The 16,825-nt window shown below is 52.7% G+C and overlaps 8 protein-coding genes across 8 annotated transcripts; 5 read left to right on the top strand and 3 right to left on the bottom strand.

Annotated features, from left to right (window-relative positions):
- Window positions 1–1,041: 1,041 nt before the first annotated feature.
- On the top strand, window positions 1,042–2,507 carry LTS14_008884 (uncharacterized protein; the record flags this gene model as incomplete). The annotated part of the gene is made up of 2 exons (XM_064841569.1): window positions 1,042–1,732; window positions 1,789–2,507. The coding sequence occupies 2 exons, from the start codon at window positions 1,042–1,044 to the stop codon at window positions 2,505–2,507; spliced, it is 1,410 nt and encodes a 469-aa protein (XP_064690732.1).
- Window positions 2,508–2,735: 228 nt separating this feature from the next.
- LTS14_008883 (uncharacterized protein) lies at window positions 2,736–4,818 on the bottom strand (the record flags this gene model as incomplete). Its single annotated transcript, XM_064841568.1, has 2 exons — window positions 2,736–4,769; window positions 4,816–4,818. 2 exons carry the CDS (start codon window positions 4,816–4,818, stop codon window positions 2,736–2,738), a joined length of 2,037 nt encoding a protein of 678 aa, XP_064690731.1.
- A 407-nt stretch (window positions 4,819–5,225) lies between these two features.
- Window positions 5,226–6,293, top strand: LTS14_008882 (uncharacterized protein; the record flags this gene model as incomplete). The annotated part of the gene is made up of 4 exons (XM_064841567.1): window positions 5,226–5,364; window positions 5,417–5,576; window positions 5,635–5,782; window positions 5,835–6,293. The coding sequence occupies 4 exons, from the start codon at window positions 5,226–5,228 to the stop codon at window positions 6,291–6,293; spliced, it is 906 nt and encodes a 301-aa protein (XP_064690730.1).
- A 32-nt stretch (window positions 6,294–6,325) lies between these two features.
- On the bottom strand, window positions 6,326–7,982 carry GIT1 (Plasma membrane permease, mediates uptake of glycerophosphoinositol and glycerophosphocholine; the record flags this gene model as incomplete). The annotated part of the gene is made up of 3 exons (XM_064841566.1): window positions 6,326–7,015; window positions 7,072–7,206; window positions 7,260–7,982. The coding sequence occupies 3 exons, from the start codon at window positions 7,980–7,982 to the stop codon at window positions 6,326–6,328; spliced, it is 1,548 nt and encodes a 515-aa protein (XP_064690729.1).
- An 802-nt stretch (window positions 7,983–8,784) lies between these two features.
- LTS14_008880 (uncharacterized protein) lies at window positions 8,785–9,840 on the top strand (the record flags this gene model as incomplete). Its single annotated transcript, XM_064841565.1, has 2 exons — window positions 8,785–9,611; window positions 9,666–9,840. 2 exons carry the CDS (start codon window positions 8,785–8,787, stop codon window positions 9,838–9,840), a joined length of 1,002 nt encoding a protein of 333 aa, XP_064690728.1.
- Window positions 9,841–10,197: 357 nt separating this feature from the next.
- On the top strand, window positions 10,198–10,755 carry LTS14_008879 (uncharacterized protein; the record flags this gene model as incomplete). Its single annotated transcript, XM_064841564.1, has 2 exons — window positions 10,198–10,240; window positions 10,289–10,755. 2 exons carry the CDS (start codon window positions 10,198–10,200, stop codon window positions 10,753–10,755), a joined length of 510 nt encoding a protein of 169 aa, XP_064690727.1.
- Window positions 10,756–12,660: 1,905 nt separating this feature from the next.
- Window positions 12,661–13,800, top strand: LTS14_008878 (uncharacterized protein; the record flags this gene model as incomplete). Its single annotated transcript, XM_064841563.1, has 3 exons — window positions 12,661–12,768; window positions 12,834–13,019; window positions 13,084–13,800. 3 exons carry the CDS (start codon window positions 12,661–12,663, stop codon window positions 13,798–13,800), a joined length of 1,011 nt encoding a protein of 336 aa, XP_064690726.1.
- Window positions 13,801–15,173: 1,373 nt separating this feature from the next.
- Window positions 15,174–16,153, bottom strand: LTS14_008877 (uncharacterized protein; the record flags this gene model as incomplete). The annotated part of the gene is made up of 2 exons (XM_064841562.1): window positions 15,174–15,858; window positions 15,915–16,153. 2 exons carry the CDS (start codon window positions 16,151–16,153, stop codon window positions 15,174–15,176), a joined length of 924 nt encoding a protein of 307 aa, XP_064690725.1.
- Window positions 16,154–16,825: the final 672 nt, after the last annotated feature.

The raw sequence follows: 16,825 nt of genomic DNA, 5'->3' as shown, positions 1-16,825 counted from the left end.
ATGCAAGGTGCGATGCTTGCTGCACTCGTGAAGACTGGCGGATGCGCCTTTGTGCGAGTCTGCAGCAATCACATGTCGATGCAGCTACGACCTGGGCGGTCTCACTCGTGGAGCTCATTTCTTGGTTGCACCGAGCCGCCGATTTATGTTTGTATAAGGCGTTTAGCTGAAACCGCGCTACTTGCTGTCCAGCCAGGATCCGCGTCCTTGCAGCCGCCGAAGGGACGGACCGCTGCATGTCTTGCCCCTGATCTCAACTCTCTTCAGCATGGTGTGGCGGAGATTCATGCAGTCTCGCCGCTCTGAATCCCGTGCAATTTTGGTATGCGGATCTTAGGGAACACAAGGAGGCAGGACGGGTGGGGCGTGGGATATTGGAGGGCATTCTACTCCTGGAGGATGCTTAGATGGGCCTAATCGGTGATTATCGTGGCGGACGGAAGTGTCTAATTTACATCTCAATGAGTATTACCCTCGATTCATCAAGGCGTGATCCAGGCATGATGTTGATGATGAAGCCCCGTGAACGACAGGCCCACAGCTTCCTCGAACTGCTCTCGTACGCCAACGCGTCGCTAGAAACAAAGAGGCTTGACAAGGAAACTATCAGCCGAGAAACCAGTTTTGCGCCTCCACGCAGTATTAGAGTTATCTTTGTGGAAGATAACAAAGACCGTTTTGTAACAGCACCAGCGTGATGATGAACAGGGCTGGCCACCCCGGTCTGTTGGTTGGCGACCCGAGCGTGACTCGTGTGGATACCACTGGTACCTTTACTTCTGCCTCTTCCGCTGGTTCTTCTGTCTTGTCTTCCTACCACCTGGACCTCACGCACTCACACCATCGTTCACGGCGATACTCGCGCCTCTGGAAGGTTGGGCCTGGTTGCCTCACTAACATTCATTTTCTATGCTCTGAAGAGCAGTCCATTCCTTCACAACACTCATTCTCAGATTCGAAACTACACTCATTTACCGGTCAACCTTCAGCCTTCAGCTCAACGCCATCAGGAATCAACATACAGCACATCACAATATCATCATGTTTACTCTTAACGTAGCTGCCGCGGCGGCGCTTGTCGTCCGAGCTGCCTCCGCCGCCGACGTGTTCGCGCATTTCATGGTTCAGAATGCCTACGCATACGATGTCGGCCAATGGAAGACAGATATCGCTTCTGCGCAACAGATCGGTATTGACGGGTTTGCGCTCAACTGGATTCCACCGGACTGCCAGGGTGGTCTTGGCTGGACAGTGGACCGCATTGATGATGCATTCACTGCTGCCGCCGCCATGAACTTCAAGCTCATGTACTCTTTCGACATGAGCTACAGCACGTGCAACATCTACTGGAATCAGACTTTCATGGGCGAGATGATTTCGAAGTACGCTGGCAACTCGGCAACCTACCGCTGGAACAGCAACATCTTGGTGTCTACCTATGGTGGCGACCAAGTCCAGCAGTATGGCAATGACTTCTTCGCCGGCCTCAAAAGCAGTCTGTCCGGATCTAACGCAATTACACTCGCGCCCGCCCTTACAACGTACTCTCTAGCTGCCCAGGACGATGCCACGGGTGCTGCCAATAAGTTGATGAACGACTATTCGTCCATTGATGGATACTTCGACTGGCAGGCTTGGCCGTTGAACACTGGCAACAACATCACTGCCACTCCGGACCAGGCTTTCCAGTCTGCGCTAAAGTCTAAAGGCAAGACCGGACCGTACATCATGAGTGAGTCGAAGCGAGAAAGTCCAGAGCAGCGGAGATTGGGCTAATACATGTCTCAGGTGTCTCACCTTGGCAGTACAAGGATCTGAACAACGGCAACCCGCTTGATACGTGGGTTGCCTACAGCGATACCCTCTTCGACGATCGCTTCAAGCAGCTCACTGGTGATGATGTCAAGCCAGACATCATTGAACTTCTGACTTGGAACGACTTCTGCGAGTCGCACTACCTGCGCGATCTGCCCAACCAGCAAGATACCTCTGCTAAGGACTACGTGGTGCTCGGAGACATGGGTACATACGTCTGGGGCCAGAACCACGCACCATGGCGTATCATCGCCAAGTACTACATCTCGTGGTGGAAGAACGGCTCGCCACCTGCCATCACGATGGACCAGGTTGTCTTCTGGCATCGCATTCATCCGAAGGGTGCTACCTGCTCCGGCGGCTCCTCCACGGCTGTGCGCAATGCTCAATACCCTGACGATGCCGTCTTCGCATGGGCTCTTGTGAAGGAGAAGTCTACAATCTCCATGTCTGTTGGCAGCAACCAGTACTGGACCTTCGAGGCCGACAACAACGGGCCCGCCACCGGTATGGTTCCTTTCCCATCTGATCTTGGCAACGGTGTCACACCCGAAGTTGCCATCATGCGCAACGGCCAAGCCGTCCAGTCCGGCAAGAGCTCGCAAGTGGTACAAGGCTACTGCACCTACCAGAACTTCAACCCTGTTGTCAACCTTGTTGGCCCCGGCATCAATGTTGGCCCTTCATCGTAAAAAGATCTGTTTCGACTTCTATACCCCTGCTAGTTTTGGGATTTCTTGTATAAGCCTTAGGCTTACTTTTCAGAATTGTAACGATAGATACGTGGTTATGGTTCGAAGTACAATAGATGAGCGCAAGTGCTGCCTCAATTACCGTTGCTTGTTGAAGTACTCTATCATCTCCATCCCACACCTGTGCCAGATCGCTTTCGGTGTCTGTCGTGCTATCACTGCTGCACCTCATTCGAGCAGCATCAACTTGCCTGCAATTCCTGCTTTGCTCTTCGCCATGACAACGATGACGACTTTTTCGACACCTTCACCATACCCACCATACATTGGCCGAGATGGCATGAACTCCACTATGTCCACGTCGACATTCCAGCGACCTTTCACACCATCAAGCTCTACCGACGGAAGGCTCATATCCTTGTCAGCATGCTTTACGTACAGGGACACGTGTACTAGATCATCGTCATCGAGCTGACCTTGCACTTCCCCTGATACGCTGGCCTTTTCAGGCTCGCTTCGTCGGGCAGCGACCATGGACAGGCTAAGCTGCGGACGATGCGAGCTGGGATTCATTTCCTTCCGGCCGAGATCGAGATGGTCCGACGTCAAGGCTGGTGTTACAGGAGGCATTATTCTCCGCTTGGTTCGCTGCTCGAACGCGTACGCATAACGAAGCAGATCACTATCCTGGCCATGCTTTCCCGCGAATGTAAGATTGACCGGCATACAAGACTTGCTCAGGAGACCCATCGTGACGGACACGGTCGGCACGCCGAAGTGTCGGATAGCACGATTGCCATTGCTGTACTTGACACCGTTCTGGAGCGCATGCCTTGCACTCTCTCCGTTGCTCTCCAGATCAGCCTTACCAACATCACCATTCGCTGGGAAGACAACAAGATCGATACCGTTGGCATCCATCCAGTCCTCGAGGTCACGCTTGCGTCCCGCCTCGAGAGCTGGAAGCGCCTCAGCGATACCATCGATGCTCCATATCGACTTGCCATGACGCTTCCGTGCCAGCTCTACCAGGGAAGGATAGTGAATGAAGTTCTTTGTCTCTAGCCAACGATCCGGAAGGTAGCCTTCGGGACGAGCTGGGAACATTTGGCTGCCATCAACAGAACTGAGATCAGGACAACCAGGATCGCCGTTCGCTTTCAAGAAGTCATCCCAAAGATATGCTACAAGCTCGCCGCGTTCCACACTGTTCCAGCCGGGCTTGAATCCTTCCACATTGTTTGCGTGTCCTGAAGCCGAGTCATCTTCGTACTTTGTAACTAGAGGGAAGTCTGTTTCGATCACTGTGGCACCCAATGCTTCCAAGTCAAGACGAGCTTGCTTCCACAGCTCCAGTACCTCAGGGGACGTCGTTACTGGTTTGGCATTTGCAATCTTTCCGCCGATGTACATGGCCGGGACTGCGACGCGTTTGCCTTGCAATGAATTTGTAGAACCCTCTTTGAGCGTAGACCATGACTGCGGCCGATCCACTCTTGGCACATCGACAAATTTCTGCTGACGCCAGAAGTCGCCTTCAGTGATGGCATCTTCTGTTGTCAGAACATCTAATACCGCGAGCATATCTGCGACCGTCCGTGTATGGGGGACCACAACATCGCAGGTCGGATATAGAGGCCAGATGCCACGCGGCGAGATCACTGTCCGCGACGGCGTGTATGCAACAAGGCCATTGTTCGATGCAGGGGATCTGCCCGAAGACACTGTCTCCGATCCAAGTCCGAACGCTGCAAAGCTGGCAGCCGTCGAAGTTGCGGAACCGTTCGATGATCCGGATGAAAAAGCAGCGGTAAGGTAGTCGAGGTTATATGGACTTTCTGCCCGACCGAAGAGCCCACGATGCATGCCGGAAGCCATCATGGGTGGCGTGTTGGTCTTCCCGATAAGCACCGCTCCTGCCTTGCGAAGTTGCTGGCCGACGAAGGAGTCTCGACTTGCTTGGAGATCCTTGAAAGCAGGCGAGCCAGTAGCACAAGTCATGCCTACATACATCATGCTGTCCTTGAGCGTGTAAGGTATGCCATCGAGCGGGCCAACGACCTGCCCAGACATGCGTCTGGCGTCAGAGGCAGCGGCTTCATCGTAGACTCTGGGGTTGAATAGTACTATCGAGTTGAGGCAAGGTCCGCGAGTGTCATATGTGACGATGCGCTGTAGATACTTTGTTACAAGCTCGACGCTGGTTACCGACCCCGTCGTCAAGGCATGCTGCAGGTCGCCAATGCTGGCTTCGACGATGTTCTGAGCAGTCAGCGTAGCATGATGGCTGTCACACGAATTTGCCTACCATCTTCTGGGTTCGATGAGTGTTGAGTATGTCAGTTGTCTATTCGGCACGGGATTGATATGCAGATTGGACGAGTCGAATTGTGCTTTGAGCAACTCATCGAGGCACGTATGTCGCCAACCACCCACTTGCGCTCCTCATGTCTCATAGGATGGAGATACTGGCAGAGTTACCGTTACGTGAGTGTTGACGAACATAGTGAAGATGCAGCATGCATGAGCTCCACATTTCGACCGGCCCGGTCGTCAACCCCATACCAAGACTTCGTTAAACGACGCCCTTCGACGACCAACAAATCAAGCTCTTCCCTACTTCATCATTGACATCTCCTGAACGCTGAAACCCAACAGCTGCTAATACCTCATTGTTGACTCACTGCGAAGTTTTTATCCTCGTTTTCACCATCAAAAATGGCTCCATCAGCGGTGTCGACATACACCGAATCAGACTCTCATATCACGGCCAAATCTGTACCTACGAAGAATAATGAAGTTCAGCCCAAGCAGAAGTCTGCGCTAGAGATGATCTCACAAGGCGTCTCGTTGCCAGGTAGACCAGATCGAGCCATAAGAGCATGAATGTCAAAATTAATGTGATCAAGGTATCCCGAAGCATCCCACATTTGCAGGTCATCGCGAGTGGATGCTAGAGCATATGGCTCTTGCTTTCCGAGTGTTCGCTCGCAAAGGATACACAGAAGGCATGTCCGGCCACATCAGCGTTCGAGATCCAGAACATCCTCATGCTTTTTGGACAAACCCGTCAGTACGACTTTCGTCTTGACGAGACCTGCAACTGACATACGTCTCGCCACTTCAGTCTCGGACGACATTTTGCACTACTCAAAGCGAATGATATGATACTGGTAGACTATGATGGAAAAGCTATTGGTGGAAACATGTCGCGGCCAGCTAATGCTGCGGGCTTCCTGATTCACAGCGCCGTCCACAAAGCACGTCCTGACGTTGTAAGTCGCACCGGTATTCCTCGAAGCTATTGATTGCGGCTGACGATTGGAGACTGCTGCATGCCATACCCATAGTCCAGCAGGGAAAGCCTACTCAGCTTTTGCACGACCTCTCGAGATGCTAAATCAAGATGTTACCTACTTCTATGGCGCCGCTCAGGCAGTATACAAAGAGTTCGGAGGTGTCGTATTCAGTGCTGAAGAAGGTGAGCGACTAGCTGCAGCGCTCGGACCATGCGGCAAAGGCATGATTCTACGGAACCATGGTCTACTCACGGTTGGTTCGACGGTGGACGAGGCCGCTTACATGTACACATTGATGGAGCGAAGCTGCGAAGTCCAGCTTCTAGTTGACGCTGCTGCCGCAAATGGCATACCGAAGGTCTATGTGCCTGAAGAGGCGGCGAAGTATACATTCGAGATGGCCAGTGACCCTGAGGCTCTGTACTGGGAGTTTCAGCCAGATCTGGAGTATGAGGAGGCAATGAGTGGTGGAGCGCACAAGGCGTAGTGTTGAAATCAGACCATCTCATGTCAGATCATCTACATGGCTTTGGCAATGCTGCCTTCTCGTTCCGCGTCTTCCATAACGCTCTCGGGTATGCCCTGATCCGCGAGAGCTTTAAGATCGTCCTCTCCCATCTCGCCATCCCAGCCTTTGCTGACGAGGTATAGTCGAAATTTCTCGTCTGCATTTGCCAGATCGTCTCCCTTGATATTGGGCACGAAGAAAAAGGTGACCAGGATACCAGCCACACCGCAAATAGCAGCGATGATAAATGTCCACCGCTTGCCGAGATGGGTTTGTATTGGCGTAAATGCTTGCGTGCCAACAGCTGCGCCAGTCTTTCCAAGGGCAGCAGAGATACCATAGCATGTCCCTCTTACAGCAGTAGCGTAAGACTCGGACGATAGCAGGCCAAGCATATCCCCAGGTCCAAGATTGCCACTCGACTGCATCAAGCCGTACAGGATGACGAAGAGCGGTACAATTTTGGTGACCTTATCATAAGAACAGCCGACGGCGAGGCCGAAGACAAGATAGCCCGCGAAACCGAGCATCATGGTGTTCTTTCGCCCAAGACGGTTGCAGAGAAGAGCGCCAATGAACACACCTGGCAATGAGAGGGTGCCCAGAAGAAGCTGCCATTCCGCGGTGGATCGAATATTGTCGTGCTTGTTGACGACGGACGAGATAATCTGGCCAGAGAAGATACCGTTGGGGAACGTGACCTATTCCCAGATATCAGCCCTTGTCTGTGAAGCAAAAAGCTCCGCTCTGAACTTACAAAGTCGTACAAAAACCATGCTCCACAAGTACCAATCAAAGACTTCCAGTAGTAGCGTAAGACAAGTAGGTATGGTACTCTACGTTTGATGGCTCCACGGCGGTAGAGCTTGCTGTTAAGCATCTTCAAGCGGAACTATTCACGTATGATCAGCAACGCGTGCGGTCGACATGCCTTGGATCACTTACGTAGAAGACGGTAAATGGGAAGATGATACCAATACCAAAGCAGACCCGCCATATCGTGGACAACCTGGCTTGGCCAGCGGCCGACAAAACGATCAGGAAGATCGAGACCGACAAGGGACCTCCGAAGGACAATGGCAGGTTCGTGACCAGGATGAAGATAGGTCCACGCTGTGACAAGCGGCTCTCGTTCGCAGCTTCCGAAGCACTAGTTGATGACGCAGGATACTCACCCCCCGTCCCGAAACCTACAATGCCTCGAGCCACAGTCAACATCCAGAACATGCCGTAGATGGTATGGCCATTCGAAGCAGTAGCCAGGATACCGCCGAAGACAATCATCAGCGTCGTAACAATAATCGCAGTCTTTCGTCCAAGATAGTCGCACGTCAAGCCAATGATGATCTGACCAAAGATCTCGCCAACAAGAAGAGCATTAGAGACTTGGGTGCTCCACTTGGAGGTGTATTGTTTCGCGTACTCGGCCTTGAGGACAACATTCGTCATGGTCATTAAGCTGTTTTGGTAGCCATCGCTGATGAGCGCAAATCCGGCGCAGAATATCGTGAACAGATCGCTGATACTTTGCCGTTTGGACGAGACTTCTTTGGAGGGTGCCTCTGGGTCGTCAATATTGGCGACAGCATTGTCCGGAGCAGGTTGGACATCTCGTCCGGCGAACCTCTTCTCGCCCGCATAGTCTTGGTCATCTGAACTGAACGCCATAATGACGAGTAATTCGCACTGCAAGTGTCGTGTGCCGCGTACAATAATGAGGGAACAAGCTTACCTTGGCGGTACTTGGCACTCATATAAGTACTGCGCAGCTTACCACGATTCATGGTTGCGAAAGCTCTTTCTGCATACGCTACACAAACGATGCGCACCCTATACTTTCGACTCTCGAGCGAATTGCTTGCCAAGTTGGAACCACGTGGAGACGATCTTCTCGGAACGAACGGCAAGATAACAGAAGGATCAGTGGCCGGCCAAACGTGCACACGCGCCGTAGTCGTGCCTTGCATACTGCCTAGGACCGCATTTTCGATCGGTAGTGGTGCCTGGGAGGGTTTTAAAGGTCGAAAGCCCTCCTTTCCAGCAATAGCATGCTGTAATAATGCACCGTCACCCGCATAGCTTAGTGTCGAAGATGAAGCAGACGCTGTAATTCCTCGAGGCCGCGAGGTGACTTGGTCTCGTGTATGAGGGCGAGCGTGGCCGTCTGTGTGAGTCTTGCCATCATTCCCAACAATCCCTATACAGATGACTCTGGAGACAGGGACTCGAGTCACAAAGATGAGACGGAAGAGACATCCGCCAACATGTGGCCAGCACGAGATCTGATTGGCTCCCGGAGATCTCAATCTGACCCGTAAACGGCCCCTCCAGATGACGATACGAGATGGTGACTATGACCATCAGGTGTTTGTCCCAGGCATCTTTCACCATCATACTCTTCTATCGCTGTGTCCTTGTATAGACTGTTGCATCCATAGTCCCGCAAGTTGTTCGAATCCAGATATCCATCATGAGCCTCCAAACCAAGCTCGAGACGCCAGAACGCGTGGCGGCCCCTTCATCCATTGAGCGAGTCGAGGCTTGGGCCGTATCGCAAGTTGCGGATGCTGTCGGCGCCGTCTCCATCGAATCGCCTACGCCGAAAGCACGAACGCCACGCGGTGCGACGGTGACGATCGATATACCATTAGACGACAGCGTCGACCAGGACCCACTTCCTCGCTCTCGAGCTGAAGCTGTCCACACAGTATACAAGCGGCGCCAGCCCGTTAGACGCGACAGCTTGAATCGCCGAGATGCGCTACTAAAGGGCAAAGAAGGTAGTAGACGGAGGCAGAAATGGGAGAACGATCGACTGCTGTCCAATCCCTGGGCAGAGCCGCCGCTCCCTAGCGATTGGGAAGTCCAACCTACCCACCCACGTCAGACAGTACCGTACTTCCTTGCCCCACTGTGGGACGCCGAATACGCCCGCACAGCACGAGAAAGGCAAAAGCGAGCAGAAGCCGCCAGGGCACCGCAGAGCAAAGAAGATGCCGAGGTGCAGAAGGTGACGCGTGAGTTGCGCACGAAGCTCAAGAAATCTCGTGGCGCGAAGGGTCTATTGCAGGACCTTGAGGCGGAAGTAAGAGGCTTCATCGAGCAGTGGGAAGCCAAGCAAGCGGAGCTAGAGAAGGAAGGGTTGATAGATCCTGATAGTGAAGACGAGGAGATTGTGTTCGTTGGTCGCAATGGTGTGATGAGTGATGAGAGGCAGCGGGAAAAGGACGAGGAGACGCTGGAGAAAGACAAGCTCATCTTCCAGAGTCTGGTTGATGATCATGGTGCAGCTTTCGGGTATGGGAGATCCACTGTTGAACGTCCTCGAACATCCGCTGATTCATGTTGCAGTCGTTACCTCGTCCACAGCATTGCCGCTTATTACGGCCTGCAGACCTGGTCCGTCACCACCGGCAATCCGGCGCGGCGTGAAGCATATGTTGGCTTGAGACTTGATCCGCAGACACGGCGACCGAGTCTGAACAAAGGCGAAATGCCCAGGCCGCTTTGGGCAGTGGTGTGCTAGCCAGCGTAGGTGAATGTTTAGATAGACCGAGTGTATGTCAGGGCTAAACAGTGAATATGCGCGTGCTGCCTTACCGCAGGCGCAGGTCCAAGCACTTCTTGTTCACAACTTTATCTCTCGCCACTACAGTCTTGGTCTCTGACGCAACCATACGAAATCCGTCATTGGCCGTTCTTCTTCTGCAGTAGGTGCCTCGTAAGTGACTGACTCCGCAGCCGTGGTATTTCAAATGGCCGTTACTTCAGGAGAAGAGGATCTCGCCCTCGTAATCGACCTCGAAAGTCGACTTCGACGCCTCGAAGCATTAGCACATATTGGCGACTCGACCACACAGAAGCGTGTTCACTCCCAAGCAGAATGTGTCAAATCTGTGGTATCAAGCTGGCCGCTGCGCAAGCACGTTGGCCAAAGCCACTCGAGGCATAAATCACGGACATCAACTTCCTAGTCGAAGCATCTCACGACGAGTACGCCAAGAACGAAGCAGCCAGTACCAACCGCGAAAGCATCCCAGAAGCACTGCTGGAGATTCTACGTCTGCTGGCGGCCGCTGTCGAGTCACTCGAGACAGATCGGGCGAAATGGTGGGCGACACCAGAGAAACGCGAGCTCCGTCGACGTCTTGAGGCCGACTGCGGTCAGAAGCCTTTGACGGAGCTCCACAAGATCAACAATACGACTATCGAGCGGATCGAGACGATGCAGGCGAAGCTGGGTAGATTCCTGAAGTGGAGTTTAGGCATGGACGGAGGAGCTTGTGGAGAGTGGAAAGGTGGTGGCGAAGGCGAAGATGGCGCTCTCATAGATGCTTCGGGCTATCACCCAGCGAGGTCGCTCGAGGACGAGAGCTTCTGCGGACTCTGTGATAGTAAGCGAGCACGCGAGCCTGCAGGCGGTCGTCCAAGCTGCGAGTAGACCGAACCCTGCATCGCCAGTAACAGAACGGTGTCCATGATCCTGATGCAGCAGAGGCCTATCTCTACGTGTCATGTGCGCATATCTCCAGCGCCTCACGATCTAAAGCATCACCTACCGCCAGCGAACACACTTGCTTCTCATCTCAAGATTCGCTTCGGGGATGCGAACGCCGGCTTCGAAGCGCGAACATTCATACAATTCGTGACAACGCGGTCTACCCGCTACCAGGTGCGACATACAGACTGTCCTCTGTGAGTAGACTTTCACTCTGCTCCGCTGGTGCCAAAAGCATAAACTAGCTTCCCGTTTCGGGCAGTCACGCAGTAGCGCCATGACTAACAGCTTCACTACTGATCTTGGATGACGCTGTTCACTCTTATAGTGTCATATCGAAGCGCATCATATGACTTTCCAAGACGTTCGCTTGTGGTCGGCTTACGCGATTTAGCTTGCCGGTAACATCCTGCAGGTTTTGTCAATACTCGCGTGAATATGATCTGTTCGCTTGTCGCCGTGAGCACAAGGTCGTACCATAGATCTCAATGCAAATTCCTCTAGCATTGATGGTAGACTTCATTCACTTAGACTCCGCTGCGAGCATTAACCTGAGGCAATACTACATTGTGTAGCAGAGCACAGTGCAAAGTGCCGGGAAGACTAACGCACAAGCTACTATCGTCATTCATCTTGGGCGCTTGTTTCCTGTGGGTTAGAATACGGACGTGCGGTGGCCACGTCTTCAGCGGACTCATTCCGTGAGATCACAGCATGTATACCGAATCCTTCTAGCTTGATTCAGTCGTGCATGGCCAAGCGTCTCATTGACCAGCACACTCGGACCTTGGCTTGCGCGAGCAGACACCTAGGAGGGAGGCTAGCAGGAGGCAAGGTAGCCAGGCTGCTCTGATTTCTTCCAGAATTGATCGTTGTCTTCAGAATAAGTCGCCGAGGTCAGAGGAGTGCGCTTTCGCTGCTGACTCGTACAGCTGTTGACGATTGAAGGAGGCGGCATTGCTCGGTTTAACAAACCTAGACCCAAAGTCATGGGCTCGAAGCTGTGCAACCCCCGTATCCGTGCTTCCCTTCGCCCTACGCACGCTAGGCAGTCGTCGGATGCAGTCGAGCGAGCCAATGATCTGACGTAGTAGTACACCACATTTCCGGAGGCATGGGTAAGAAAGTACGTACCGCTTCCAGCTCCGGCCTTCATCAGTGGGTTCCTGCGGCCCGTAGATTAAAAGATGACAGACTGTCACACTGCTGCGGCCCGATCGTCTTCAATGGGCCACTTTTGGCGCCACGCGTACCCTTATAATTGAGTATGATAACCGATGTCACCTGGCTGTAAGACCTTTGTCGTGAAGCGTCACACTCGCAGCTGTACGTGGCGTGACCAGCCCACCACACAGCACATCCATTGAAGGTCAGTCCTGGGACATCGTCCGCTCGTATCTGCTATCTGCTAGTACGACCGAGTTCCGGGAATCTCTCCAGGGCAAGCTATCCAGGCACCCAAGGAGTGATACGCCATTGAGACGCATGCCCTTGTGATCGAATAGCTAGCAGCTGCCAGCATCCTCGCAAGCTCGTCGTCTGACCAATAAGTTTGTGTTTGACCAAGTTCTCGGTTCTCGTATCTAGCATAGCACGATCAGCTTGAGAATTAGCTTTAGACGCTGCATTAGTGGCTGGGCCATGGAACACTATTGCGATAGGTTCGGACTGCCTGGAAAATAGTGAATGCGCTCGACCATAAGTTAGTCACATTCATTGGGCGGGTAGGGACATAAGGCCCGGCACAGTTCGGGAGCACAATGTATACCACGTGGCTGCACATCGTAAAGTGACGTGCCAGGAGTGACACCAAGCTGAGCCTCCGAATATTTCGCACGAGCACGAAGAATGTCGACCGTTCAACAGCCAAGAGACGATCGAACAGTGTCCCGTGGAAATCGCACCTTTGCGCAGTTCTCGCTCCTCAACGACGTCTATTGCATACCTGTCGATGAGGTATGTCACACAAACCCGAGACCTCCTTATCCCTGCTGAGCGCCAGGTGCTGAGCTATCCGCTAGGCTGAGGGAAACAGACTCGATGAATTGAATCGTATTCTGCGTGAGGTATGCGGTGATCGGGTCGTCCTTCCGCAAGAGCACTTCCCACCGCCAGGCGTCGATGAGCCTGCCGTGCTTGACTGTGGATACGGGAAGGGAGCTTGGATCGATGATCTGCTCGAACAGTACGGAGCTTATGAGTGCGATGTATGTGAGACTCTGAAATTTGTGTCGAATTGTCCGCCAGCAACTAATGACTTATTGTCCCCAGGTCACGGGTGTTGACCTATATCTAGGCGATAGTGCCGAGGAGGACGACGACGACGATGACGAGGACGATGATGATAGCGATGCGGAAACAGTTCAAGAGTTCGTCAAAAAGAGATGGAACCTGAACGCACGCTTCAGTGCCGACCATAGTGCGGATCGTCTGAGGCCTGAGTCCTTCGACTTGATCAACAGTCGTTTCCTGTCGGAGGGCATTGATACGGATCGATGGGCCTCCTATGTGATGGACTTGAAAAGACTCCTAAAGCCAGGCGGTTGGCTGCAGATGATTGAACTGGAGTTCCTGTTCCAGTCGCACAGTGGGCGACTTTCGTTGGACCTCACCGAGCCTTTGCGATTATGGACCGAGTGGTACGACACCACTATGCGACAAAGTAATCGGGACCCTCGAGCCGGCTCGCGGCTACGTGGATATCTTTATTCTGCTGGATTCGACGAGATTCAGCATCATCGACGACATTTATTTGTCGGTAGTTGGAACCCAAGTAAGATTAATGTGGGAACAGCAAAGTCATGGCAGAAGCTTACCACTCTCAGCTTCCGCATCACTTGGAGAAGATATCCAGAACAATTTGCACAGAACCCTGGAAACGGTCTTGCTCTGGCCCTGTGTCGGTCATCCCCATGGGCAGTCACCAGCAATGCCAGCTGCATCTTATACCCAACTCGTAGCCGGAGCACAAAGACAGATTCGCGATGAGAGCCTGAAGCTATACTATACGGCGTAAGTTGTACTTGTACTGACATGTCAAATATTTGTGTGGCTAAATCGAATTCAGCTGGATAGCAGTTGGACGCAAGCCTTTGCAAGAATCCGCACGTCGGCGGTAATGCTTGACGAGCCGTGGTGTCTCATTAGACTCGGGGTGTCGTCGGATCGTGTAGACGACTCCAAAAGTACAGCGGTAGGCCGGCACGACAAAGAGGACTGCTTCGTAGCTGCGAACCCTTCGTAGCCTGCGTGAGAACACTGGCACGTCCGGAGCGGAGGGAGAACGACGGCCTCTGACGCATAAGCTGCTGAGCTGTACTGAGGTGATAGACCCGCTGAATGAGGCCTTGGACGATAGACCGATGCGGGGCCGTGGAAAAAGTTGGACACACGACCAGGACGTCCACAGGGGACATCAAGCGTAAGTTGGAGTGGAAGGGGTGAGATAGAATGAGGTATTTGGAGTGAAGCGGAGTAAGATCGAGTGAGGTAGAAGGAAGTGAAGTCAATTGAAGCACAAAAACACAAAACTTGCCGCAAACTAAAAGCTTCGCGCGTAACCACATTCTCGGGCTTCCGACACCTTGGTAACGAGTGAAGTCAGATCAACCGTATGACAGAATGCTTGACCATGACATGTGGGCATGCCGCGTTGTTCGCGATGCACTGGTCGACAAGTGATTGGTCGTATGACGGGTCAGATACCGCTATGATAGACGGGCTGTCATGCACGATCTAAGACCAGCTACGGGGCCTGAGCCTGCGCATACCTACTGCGGGGATCAGCCATTTCAAATGTGTATATGTTTGACTTCTTGCGCAACATAAGAGGCTTAACAAAGCTGTCGCTAACGGCGACTACGATGACTAGGGTTCCGGAGATGCATCCCCAGACTGCCAGGCCTATCCGGCTCGCAACGGCAGCAATTTCGATTGGACGGGCTGTCAGTGACTCGCATGAGCAATCAGGCACGTTACTGCAACTATTTGCTTTTGATAAATGCATATGAGGGGAAGGATGCGATCATGAATAGGTGAAAATGAGCAGGAGATATGTTTCTCAGCGTCTTGCACAATACGCTGCATTATCATGCACCAACACCATGCAGATAGCCTTCTAATGTTCGCCACGCTCAATGAACAAGTCTATCCGTCCCTCTATGATGCCCGCTTATGTAGACGCTGATGGTGTGATGCTGCAATGTGTCAATCAATCAATTCCAGCCCACATGCCGCTCGCGCGATCAGACCCAACTCGAGAAGAGTCATCGCGGCATGCGCGTCTCAGTCGGTCGCGCAAAAGAGGCGGCATGTTACCCCGGCTCAGACTTTATCCTCAGGTCAGAAGGGCTGAACGCTTATTATTCCAGCCCCTTCATGATCCTGGACCTCATACCATTATTAACCACCCCTCCAAATCCAAAAGCAGGTACAATGCGGCACATACGCGCAATACTGCTCTTCATCCAGTCCAGTCTAACCTTTTTCAGCCTGTCGCTAAAAGGTGTCCCACCGTTGCGGTTATACAAATCCAAACCAAGTAAGTGGAAAGGCGTACTTATGAGCTGCACAGCCGCCGGAGCCAGGAATTGAGCTGCGGACGCACGACTGATGTACTTCTCTGCCGCTTCAGACAGTGGCAACGTTGGCGCAAGCATCGGTGGCACATTGAAAGAAGCATAGATCGTAAGTGAATCGCGGATGGCGAAGAGCGCATATGTAACTGGCGGTATTGGGCGAGCAGAGGCTGTGCCGAACATCTTCGTGAATTGACTGTCTTTGTATAGGCAGAGACTTAAATTTGCGGCGCTTGTGGCTGCGAACTTGGAAGGTCCACTCGTGGTTTTCGACGCTGGTCTATTCTTGACAGTCGATTTGTACGTATCGAGTGTGTTGGCCGTCAAATATGTTCCACTGTACAGCATGAGGATGAGAAGGAAGGGTTTGCCAGTAAGATACCGATGTGGTCGGAAGAGTAGTGTTGAGAAGGATGCTTTGAGCGAGTCCATCATCTGGCGTTTACCGGATGCATTCTCGATGATAGCTCTTGGGGCTTAATCTTAGCACATCGCGTTCAAGCAAGACTGCTGCACTCTACTCACTTATCGATCATACTAATCAACGGCGCAACCATACCACCTGCAGTCGCGGCGCAAGCAGCATCCACCATGATCCTACTGCTCAGATTCTTGGTATTCCATCCTGTGCTCTTCTCCACCACCTTGACACCCTTCAATGCCTTTGGCGCCTCTCCCAGCGGCTTCGATTGTGTTTGTCCTCTTCCTGATAAGGGAACATCATGGCTCCCTGTGGCCGCTGCTTCTCCTACTCCGGCAACCATATTCGTTGGACCCGAGCGGTTTTGTCTGCCGCATGTGTGGTGTTGCTGACTTGTAATTCCGTTTGTCCTATGGCTGGCGATGTATTACATATACACCAACTGCGGGAAGAAGTTGGTTTGGAAGATGACGGAGTCACGCCAATGTGCCTGATGACGGAGGTGTCGGCGCGGGAGTTATGGGCGTTAGACGGCAATAATGTTTCTCCCTTCACGTGGCCGGCATCGGTGGCGTCTAAATCGTGGCTTCCCGAAGTCCCACCAGCACGCCTAATAGAACGTGTCTGCCTTCTTCAAATCGATGGGAGCTTCGTCTCAGGCTTTAAGACACCCGGCGTGAAAACGATGGAGACTTGCACGTATTCACCCATCTCGAGCAGATTGGCTCATGAAGAGCATTTGGGCCATAGTAGAGCAGGAAAGACATGGGCAGCCTAACACAGTAAGACACAGTCAAGTCTCACTCTCCACACAATGCCATCTAACGGAAACCCCGTTGCCCTCATGTGATCTAACCACGATTTCCTGTCTGCAGATGCAGTGTAGGAGCCAAGCCGAGATCCTGGTGGACCCCCATGTTCCGAGTCAAGAAGAGACACCGCTGCGGGCAGCTGCCAGAAGGACAGGCAGCAGCCGGTCAGAGGCCGGGATAGCATTGCACTATACTTATTGTAC

Source organism: Recurvomyces mirabilis (assembly GCF_035927965.1).
Source record: "Recurvomyces mirabilis strain CCFEE 5264 chromosome Unknown scaffold_28, whole genome shotgun sequence".
Classification (NCBI taxonomy): Eukaryota; Fungi; Ascomycota; class Dothideomycetes; order Mycosphaerellales; family Teratosphaeriaceae; genus Recurvomyces; species Recurvomyces mirabilis.
This window is presented reverse-complemented; position numbering and strand designations above follow the sequence as displayed.